We start from the raw sequence: 10,799 nt of genomic DNA, 5'->3' as shown, positions 1-10,799 counted from the left end.
CCGTGATCTTGTTCATTCAGTCATGACCCAAAGCTCATGACCATAGATGAGGGTGGGAACATAGATCGACCGGGAAATCGAGAGCTTCGCTGTGCTAATCTCTGAGCTATTTGCATTATTTTTTGGACTCTAGGTTTCTGTGGGATTTAGAAAAAGGTCTTATTTGTGATTGCTGAAACATTTCTGTGAATCAGCTGAATGTTTTTGATCATTATCCTGCTTAAAGACCCAATAATTATCTTTTTTCAGTTTACTGAACGTTAGACTTCTTACCTCTTTCCCTAAAATGTCCTGGGATTTCTCCAACAAGGTTTATTTGTTTATTTAAGAATCCACATTAGTCTCTGAAGGCCATTCTTCCAAACATTACAATAAAAATCATTTAAAGACATTTTGTTTGTGTCCATTAGACACAAACAAGATCAAATTAAACACGATTCAAATTAACTGTTTCAACAACTTACGAACATACCTTACCACACAAACAGTTTCAACCATATCAGAGCTAAATTCAGTAATAATTATTAAAGTAATTTGCTATTTAAAATTATTAATTTCATTCATTGTTTGCATTTTACGTTCGCAGGGTTTGTGGAAGGTAAACAGGCCCACAGCATCACAGATCCTCCACGAAGCTTAACAGTGAGGCGTTTGTCCGCGCATTCACACTGTTCTTACAGATGCGAGTGGACTGGAGACGCTCCAGAAACAGGAAGTGGACTTTTAACCCTTTGCAACTACATCACTAAATCATTCGAGGCGCCATGATGCAAAGTGAGGGACGGGAGTATTGAACAGAGCGACTAAAATTGTTTCCCAAAGTTTTTTTTGTCTGTTTATTCATGGCTTCTACTCGTTAGAGTCGAGCTAATTTGTAACACACCTGGTTGGGGCTCGTAGACGGCGGTATTTACAAAAACTAGAAACAGCTAGCTTAGAAACCGACCCGTACCTCCTCCCTCCTGACGTGTTGATCAAATTACAGACTTTGTCTGAATTCACAAGGCATGATTTTTATCACTATGTCATAAACAGCGTTTCCCTTTACACCGGAGCAACATTAAAAACGTACAAAAGACGAGATGCTAACAGGTTTTTTCCGTACATGCTAGGCTACATAATGGTAGGCACTGTTTCCATGGTTACTAACGGTTAGACACGTACCTTCTCCATTCTACGATATTTGATATCTTTTCTAATCATGCTTACTTATAAGGTATACGAACGTTAATCTTCTTACCCTGTAAAAAGTGTTCGCTGCAAATCCGCGATTACACCGAGGACTGACGGTCATTATTATTGACAGCTGGATCTTTTCTCATTAAAACTGATCAAATAAAGATAATAAAGTTTGGTTTTCACCCTGGCCTATTTGTGGTGCCGACCGCGCAGCACCCTGTGACAATTTTAAAAGTGAAATCAACTAAATAGAAGCGATCTTAGGTTAGATGTCTGTTTTTAGACTAACTTCAAAGGAGAACATTGGTTGTTTTGGCGTCCTGGACAGCGTGACGTCACGTGTCAATAGCGCAGTGCATTCTGGGTAATTACAACCAAAACAATTGCGTGAGTCTAGCACTACAGGGAGAAATGGCAATTTTTTAAAACCAGGAACAAAAGAAAAATCCCAAAACTGCTAAAATTTGATTTACATTTTGTGAAGTAAGTTGGGCTGAGTTTCTTCTTCTGAGGTTTTTGTGTCGTTTCCTTCAGTGGCTCCCGGTGCAGCGCCATCACAGGAGAGGAGGTGGAACAGGTTTTCTAATTTGGATCGTTTGACTTGGTGAGAAAATTAACCGCACCAACTGAACATGCAACAAAAGTTGCAATTTTGGTCCGAAGTCGAACCAGGTCTACCAGACTATCAATGCAATGTTTTCAAATCAAATCCTTGGTTTTTCTAGATTTTCTTGTGAGAAATGTTGCTATAAAAGTCTCATACTGACAAATGTTTCATGCACATCTGAAAACAGACGCCATGGATGTGTGTTTGTTTGAAATCTAAAACTGTGTTTATCATGACATCTTCCATGCTGATTGGAGAGAAAAAAAGCCCTCCAGATTAATTAGATTCAATAAGAAATGTCTTCACATGTATGGCTGTAGTGTAAAGGCCTCTTGTTACATGAAATCTTAAAACAATTAGATATGGTTATTCACCCGGGTTCTGGTTGAAAGGAAGTACAGCTGATGGTTCCCCGTTGAGGAACAACAGCTCCCCTTTGGGGTTTCTTACCAACACAATAGGCAGCCATCAGAAACCCCGCCGAGCCCGCTAAAACCTGGAAATCCTGCGCCTTGGTTTTGTGAACAATCAGGCCAATCCGTGTGATCTGAGGAAACATGAAAAAAGAAAACGAGAAGAAAAAAGTCAAAAGCAGCATTTCAACGTCGGTTCCTCCCAGCTGCTAGAGTAAATATCTGCCGGTGTATTTAAATCCCAGGAGAGGTTCCCACCGGGGACTAAGACATGCCTAGCATCTCACAGGGTAAACAAATCGCTCAGCAAGAGACAAGCATCATCTCCTCTCAGAGCCAAGGTCTTTTTCTTTTCTTTTTTTTTTTTTGGGAGGAGGGGATCGTTCAAGATTCAAATCAAAAGAGGGAGGAGAAGAAATGGAGGAAAACAGATAGTTCCCAAGAGAACCACACAAAAAAAAAAAAAGGATTTAACTTCAAACGGTGGTGAGTAGGACTGGAGACGCTCATGAATATCTTCTCATGAATATCGACTCCATGTTTTGTTTTGCCTCTTTCAACTTTCTTTTGTCAATCTACAAACTGAAACCCACAATCCAAATAAACCTGAAATGTTCAAAGGGACGCCGCGCGCTCCACAGGGAAAACCTGCTGAATCCTGCCTCAGCCTCCATTAGCGTTCCCACTGACGGTGTATTTATAACCACAGCCTGTCAGTCACTTTCCTCATATTAGTCATTTAAAACATGCAGGACTGTAATTGATCAGTCAGTCAATCAGGTTACAGGAGCTCCTGCTGGTCGCCTGAAAGCTGGAGCACTCTGGTTCTGCAGATAAAGCTCTAATGGGGAAAATAATACTGCAGGAAGACGATGATCTCCCCAGGCGTCAGGAAGACTTATTAGCTTTTATTTCCTTTGGAGTCTAATTACTGCTGCTAGCATGCAATGTGCAGCTTAAGGGCCTGGGAAAACATACCTGTTGGATTCATGAATTAAGCATTTATTATGCTGTTCAATTACAAACGTAGTTTATGTTACACCGAAGCCGAGAGCAGATGTTTTACATGTACACTTTATCCTGATGGTTTTCTAGACGTAACGGGTTAACTTCCTGTTTTCTAGAGATAAAGGGTTAACTTCCTGTTTTCTAGAGATACAGGGTTAATTTTCTGTTTTCTAGACATAACGAGTTAACTTCCTGTTTTCTAGAGATACGGGTTAACTTCCTGTTTTCTAGAGATAAAGGGTTAACTTCCTGTTTTCTAGAGATAACGGGTTAACTTCTTGTTTTCTAGAGATAACGGGTTAACTTCCTGTTTTCTAGAGATAAAGGGTTAACTTCCTGTTTTCTAGACATAACGAGTTAATTTCCCTTTTGAGAAAACGAGTTAATTTTCCATCTTCTATACATAACAAGTTAACTTCCTGTTTGAAAAACGGGAAATTAACTTGTTATCTCAAGAAAAGTGGAAGTTAGCTTGTTATTTCAGAGATAACGAGTTAAATTTCCGTTCAAGATGACAAGTTAATGTTCCATCTTCTTTACATAAGGAGTTAAATTCCTGTTTGAAATAAGTTAATTTCATTTTAAGGGCAGAATCAGGTTTTACAAATACAACAATAGTTTCTTATAGATTTAAAGAAGAATTGGCTAAAGTCAAAATCGGCAGGTCAACGTTTTACAAAAACATTCATTGCATTGCATAATATTTTATGTCCAGTTTCTAGTACACTTGAAATAAGAGAAAATTAAGTTACAAGTAACTTTTCACAATGACAGAGGAGCTTCGTTAATCTGGCAGATTATTGTTTCACTTATAATACGGAAAAATGTTTTACTTTAAGAGAAATAATCTGCCAGTAAAATTCGTACTTTTAAATGAAGATTAGACAATTATTGACTGAAATACATCTTGTCGAAAAGATACTTGTAAATTAATTTTGTCTAATTTCAAATTTACTACGATATTTGCACTGGAAACTAGACAAAAAATACTTGCTTTGTGTTTTTGCAGAACCTAAAACTGGCCACGAATTTTGAATCTTTTCTCCTGTAATGGAAACAAAACAAACAGGAGAGACTTGAAGAGCCGTTCAGGTGCAGAATAATGCAAACCCAACGGGAGCGCTGAGGCAGTTTGATGCTTTGGTTGGTAAACTGGCTCTGAGAAGGACAGACCTTAACGGGGGGAAACACAAGTGTTGCGTTCTTTTTCACTATAAACACTCCGGCGTTTGAAGGACTTAATCAATAAAACCAGAGTAAATACTTCTTATGTTTTGCTGACATTTAGACCGCCACTGAACTGTCAAAGAGGGATTCAAGAATTTTTAGTGTTTCATTTTCCCTTCATATAGATTTATTAGTGCATTTATTGTTTTTCATTCATTGTAAACATTTAAATGTTTAATCCAAAGAATCCCTAAGAAGAAATTCACACATACTGTTACCAAAATACATGGTCTGTGTCATTAAATGTGGAGTTTTGAGGTGTAACATGGATTTTATGCAGGTATTTTAAGGTTAGCAGAGTGGTATGAACACTGGTTAAAGTTGAAGGTAAAGCGAATTCAAAAATAATTTCTGTTGGAAAGAATACATGAGGGATTTGATCATTTCACAGAAAAAAAATCTTAAATTCATTGCAAGTATTTTCTGCTCATTGCCATTTCTACCTTTCTTCCAGGAATACATGCTCAGAAGATAAAAACGAAGCAACAAATAAAATCGTTGTGATTACTTCAGTGAGAGAGTTTTGATTGTCTTGAAGGAGAATAGAGGTTCATTTTGTATTATGTTTTCTTAGAATAACGTTCTGTGGAGTTTGCAGACCTTGGGGTTCATTCACCCACAACGTCTGCAGCAGAAGAGAAAAACAGTTCAATGTGTGCCAAGTATCAGGAGCTTCACTACGGAGCATTAAACTTTAAATCAGAGGATAGAAAATCCAGAAATTTTACTCAAGTAAGAGTAGAAATACTTCATAATAAAATTACTCAAGTAAAAGTAGAAAGTACAGCTTAGTAAAAATACTCCTAAAAGTAATTTTTTTTCAAAAACCTTACTCAGGTGAATGTAACAGAGTAAATGTAACTGTCTCTGTTGTTCTTCGTCACGCTGAACCGTCCTGCTCTGTATGTGAGCAGCGCCGCTCTGCCGTCTCACAGCAAGTTCACAAACATGTCATTTCCCAACTTCTTGCAAACACTTCCCACATGGACAAAACGGTATGAAGACCCTGACGAGAGCAAGGCGTTCTTCCTCCTTCCGGCACGCAACCCTGCAATCAGGCCGCACCGGAGAGCTGGAGGCACTTTGGTTTCTGGCTCTTCAGCTCCTTCAAATGTGAAGAAGCTGCTGACAATCAGTCCATCTTTTCATAAACACAACAGCAAATTGCTCATTTTTGAGCAGGAAGTCGATTCAAACCCGTCTGTTTGGTCCTTGACCAGTTAGTTCCTGAGTTCATTCCCACTTGTTGCCATTTCTTCCTGCTTCTATTTTAAACCAGATGTTTTATACTTGAATCACGTAGAAGCAGTGAATTTCTTTTGGTAGTGGGGAAATATTTGATAATAAAAAGACTCTGAATTTACTTGTTAAAATGCAAGGATAATGTGATGTAAACAATATTTTGAATATGCTTCTTTAAGCAAACAAAGGAAGTTTGATTTGTGCCACTGAACTGCACACAGTAGCTTCAAATTCAAAAACATTTTATTGATCTCAAAGGTGAATTAAATGTTGTAACTCAGTGATTCAGATTCTTCAGAAGAGTTATTGTAAATAGTGATGACTGTTGGCAGGAAAGATCTCCCATAGAGATCTGTGTTACAGCGAATCTGAAGGAGCCTCTGACTGAAGATGCCGTTTTCTCATGAACAGGATGGTCAGGATTGTCCATAATTTTCTTAATTTTATGAAGAATCCTTCTGCATTTCATCATATTTTCAAATTTATTGATATCAGTAATTTATAGGTGAACATTGGCGAGGAGTTGATAATTATTCTGATGATGTTCAGGTGCTGGTCAAACAGTTTGAATATCATGAAAAAGTTGATTAAATCAGTAATTCCCCCAAAAAGTAAAATTTGTACATTATATTCATTCATTACATACAGACTAACGTTCATATACTTTACAAGTATGACAAGTATGATTAGAAATATATTAAATATCGCATTATGGAGAAGGTACGAGAGTCTGAACGTTGGTAACCATGGAAACAGTGGAACACCGTGATGTAGCCTAGCATGTATGGTAAAAACTGGTTAGCATCTCGTCTTCTGTACGTTTTTAAGGCTTCTCCGGTTTAAAGGAGAAACGCTATTTATTAAATAGTGACATAAATCATGTGGTGTGAATTCAGGCAAAGTCGGTGATTTGATCAACACATCAGGAGGGAGGAGGTACAGGTGGGTCTGTTTCTAAGCTAGCTGCTTCTAAATACCGCCGACTATGAGCTCCAGCCAGGTGTGTTACGTTCACAGATAAATTAACTCAACTTGAACAAGCAAAAGATATGAATAAACTGGTAAAACAACATTGGAAAACAGTTTCAGTCGCTCTGTTCAACACTCCGTCCCTCACTTCACATCCTGGCGCCTCGAATGGTTTAGTGACGTAGTTGCAAAGAGTCAATATCAGAATAAAACCTGTTTAACGTCGACGGTGTTGATATAATGAGTATCAAGTATCAAATCTCTCGTTCATTAATTTTGCTCTCTTTTCAATAAAGGAAAATGAACTGGTTAACTTTCATGGCTCCTTATTTTGTGTAACATAATAGCGACAGTTTGTAATATAACAAAAACTAGGAGGGAAAAGATGCTTTATGACGTTAATTTTGTTTAAATCTGGAAATTAAGTGGATAAGCGAAAGAACAGGAGAAAAAGTGTCACTGCAGGTGAAAGGTCAAAATTAAAGGTTAGTTGCGATAAAACATTTGACCTTGTGAGTTGAATAGATGTTATCCTCACTGTAAAGGTCAAGTGCGATGACTTTTTCCATTCAGCTTCACTGAAAGCCTGGTCGGCCCTGCAACTCCGTCCATTCATCTGCACATAACTGCTTCTTTTTATTCAGCCTTAAAAAACATCGGCCAGCTATTGAATTTAAAAAATAATAATCTATTCAAAGTCTGGGATATTTCAATTTCTGGGAGGCTGAACTGATAATTAAAATACTGTGCATTCACTCAAACAGAAAAAAAATATAAGAGAAAAACAGAAGAACATGATGCAGACATGACAACAACATCTACGGATTTTAGACAAAGAACAGTCAACTTGGAAAATTGCAAATTTATTTACACGCATTCAAACTGAATCAGCTGCAAACTGATTATAAATTCAGTAATAAATGACTGACTGGGATTGAAAGATAATTTATAGTAAACAAAACCAAAGAATTTCAAGGATAAATTGTGATTTACTGAGCGAGTCGTCACGCGGTTCTGGGTGTTTACACACAGTAAACCTTCAGCAGGTGACTCTCTTCTTCCTCATATCTGTTTTAGATTTCAAATTAAAACAAATATGTTCAGTATTTTGTGGTAAAGGAAGACTCTTTAAAAATGTAGGGGACATTTTAGGATAAATCAATCATGTACTATGATAAATAAAAACAAATCAAAACCCAGTGGATCAGAAACTGATGTGAAATTAAGAATTAAGGAGTTATTGTTGAGTTATTGTTGACGCTGCGATGTGGTTTACGCTCCTTTGGAAACGTCTCTCAAGTCTCAGTTTTTTTTAAAACCTGTTGCAACCTTTTTCTAAAACAGATAGTAATTCTGTTTTAGAGCTAAAGTTGAAACCTGGTCTATTCAGGTCAAAATTCAGGTTGCAGTGATTGGTCAGGAAAAAATGCAAATCGTTACGGTGATTGGTCAGATTTGAGGAAAACTCACAATGACTGATGAAAACCGCAGAAAATGTGTGAATGATGAGTAAATTTGTATTAATGGACAACGTAGTGACTTCCAGAAGGGACTGATTGTTGCTCACTGGGCCGAATCTCAAACTGCACAGCAGTTTAGTCAGAATGAAAATGTTTTTTTTCTGTTTGCGTATTTTATGATGTTCATCTGCTGAATGGCATTTTGATGTTTTCTGAAAATGAGAACTTGTTTCCAATCAACTTACGTGGTAAAATGAAGATTAAATAAAATGTAAAAAATAAAAAACAACAAAACCCCAAAGACGACCAGAATTTCCTCCTGAAAAGCTAAACTAAACTAAAAAGTGTCCTGAGCTTACGTCTCCTCCGCTGTCCTTGAGGCCCAGGATGTTTGGGTGCTGAGACAGCTGCACCACGGCGTCCACCGGCAGGTCCAGGCCCGTGTTGGCCGGGACGCTGTACAGAACCACTGGCACCGGGCTGCTGTCTGCCACCTGCAGGCCGGAGGAGGAACGACACGTCTGAACCTGAGAGCTTTACTTTGTTCTGAGTCCATCTCTGAACATTATGTCACTCTTAGTCAACATTTGGTTAACTATTCCAATAAAACTCTTCTGACCCTAATGTATAACGTTAATTATAATAAAAGCAGACGGGTTTTCAGTAAAATAGAAAAACAAGCCTCATTTTTTCATTTCTGAAAGCATTACAGGCTTTGAACAAGTTTTAAAAGCTAAAATGTATGAACTCGGTTTTGCTTTTAATGTTTTTGTTGCAAAAGTTTTTAAAATGTCCATAACATTCAGGGTGGCACAATTATTTTTAAAAAGCTCTATGGGGGTTTTAAGGTTTTATAGCGCCACCAACAGGACTTAGACTGACAAATCACTGATCAGGCATAACATTATGACCACCCGGTCTGAGAATACACATCCTCACAAGCTGCAAATCTCAATGCAGTGTGTACTCTGACATAATTTTGTATCTAAACTAGGATTAACTACAGAGATTAAACTCCTTAAAGGCGACCTATTATGTAAAATTCACAATTTGGGTCTCAACTGTTTCTAAAAACAGCCAAAGCACTTAAAAAAAGAAAGAAAACGCCTACTTGTTTTTTGGGAATGTGATCATGTTTATTGGTTTTCGGAAGATGACCCTTTTCAAAAATGATCGGAATGTAACGTCACAAATCAGCAGGCACTGCGTTACCTAGCAACCCCAGTGAAGCCCAGCCTGTTACCTAGCAACCCCAGCTGAGCTCCAGCATGTTTGGTTGGTGGGTTTTACCTCTATATGATCTGTACAATGGCTGCTGGAAAAAGACAAGTGTTTCATTGTTGACTTACCATCCAGGAACCGCAAGCTACATTCTTGCTTATTGTGCAAGAGGCTTTACTTCTACTTTTCAAAGATGTACGGTTGTAGAATTGAACATTTGCTTGCAGCCATGAGTGTAAACGTTGAGCTTATTTAACTATAAAGTGACAGGAGGCCCTAAAACAGCTCAAAGTAGGCATTCCTGAGCAGATTTGTGGAAAAAATGTAATGAACATATATTGATCTATCCCAACCTGTTCAAGAAAGCGTAATAAGTCACCTTTAACATGTCTATTTTTTATGTAATGCTTAAAATTTAGTCTAAACACTTAATATTTAATCATTTAATTAAATTCTAATTATCTCTCTATCTCATCTAGCCAGTAAAATTTGACCTTTACTCACCGATATCCTGGACTCACCCAAATTACCTCCTTCTGGCAAACTTACAGAGGCATAATATTCACTTCTTGTCTATTACTCAACGACGTAATAATCAATCTTATGTCAGAAGTCATGATTATGTTTCTGCAGCGAACCTGTCAGCTAACCTTTGTGAAGTGATGAATGAGCGCGCGGCTGTCCATCTTGCCCTTGTAGAAGCACGGGTTCACCACGAGGACGGCGTCCGCGCCGGCTGCCGCCATCTTGGCTGTGAGCTGGACGGTGGCTCTGGTGGCTGGACGGAAAAAACACAGAAACAAAACAACAGAGTCACTGGCAGAGGTGGGCAGAGTGCAAAAAACCTTACTGAAGAGTAGGACTACTACAACATACTTTTACTGAAGAGTAGCACTACTACAACATACTTTTACTGAAGAGTAGCACTACTACAACATACTTTTACTGAAGAGTAGCACTACTACAACAACATACTTTTACTGAAGAGTAGCACTACTACAACATACTTTTACTGAAGAGTAGCACTACTACAACATACTTTTACTGAAGTAAGAGTAATAATAATAATAATAATACATTTTATTTGTAGGCACCTTTCTGGACACCCAAGGTCACCTTGACATAAAAACAAGCAAATTATAAAATACATACCGATAATAAAAAACATAAAAACACAAACAAGATTTATAAGACAGTACAAAGATAATTAAAGGTTGTATGCTAGTTCAAACAAATGGGCTTTGAGTTTGGACTTAAAATATTGCAAGGACTCGATGTTACGGAAGTCAGGTGGGAGTGAGTTCCAGAGTTTGGGAGGAGAGCGGCTGAATGCTCTGCTCCCCATAGTGACAAGACGAGCAGGGGGAACGGTGAGATGGACAGAAGAGGAGGATCTGAGGGAACGAGTGGGTGTGACAATGTGAAGGAGGTCCGAGAGATATGAAGGTGTGAGGTTGTGAATTACTTTAAAAG

General features: G+C 38.0%; 1 protein-coding gene across 1 annotated transcript in view; it reads right to left on the bottom strand.

Moving 5' to 3' along the window:
* The window catches only part of hoga1 (4-hydroxy-2-oxoglutarate aldolase 1), a 30,896-nt gene that overhangs the window by 4,189 nt on the left and 15,908 nt on the right, over positions 1 to 10,799 (bottom strand). Inside the window, exons 3-5 of the mRNA XM_008418299.2 lie at positions 9,977 to 10,104; positions 8,465 to 8,599; positions 2,237 to 2,333 (exon numbers count right to left, since the gene is read on the bottom strand). Coding sequence (XP_008416521.1) covers positions 2,237 to 2,333; positions 8,465 to 8,599; positions 9,977 to 10,104 — 360 coding nt within the window. The remainder of the gene's footprint in view (positions 1 to 2,236; positions 2,334 to 8,464; positions 8,600 to 9,976; positions 10,105 to 10,799) is intronic.

This window comes from Poecilia reticulata, linkage group LG1 (genome assembly GCF_000633615.1).
Source record: "Poecilia reticulata strain Guanapo linkage group LG1, Guppy_female_1.0+MT, whole genome shotgun sequence".
Lineage (NCBI taxonomy): Eukaryota > Metazoa > Chordata > Actinopteri > Cyprinodontiformes > Poeciliidae > Poecilia > Poecilia reticulata.
Note: the sequence above shows the minus strand (reverse complement) of the source record. Positions and strands in the feature narration are given on the sequence as shown.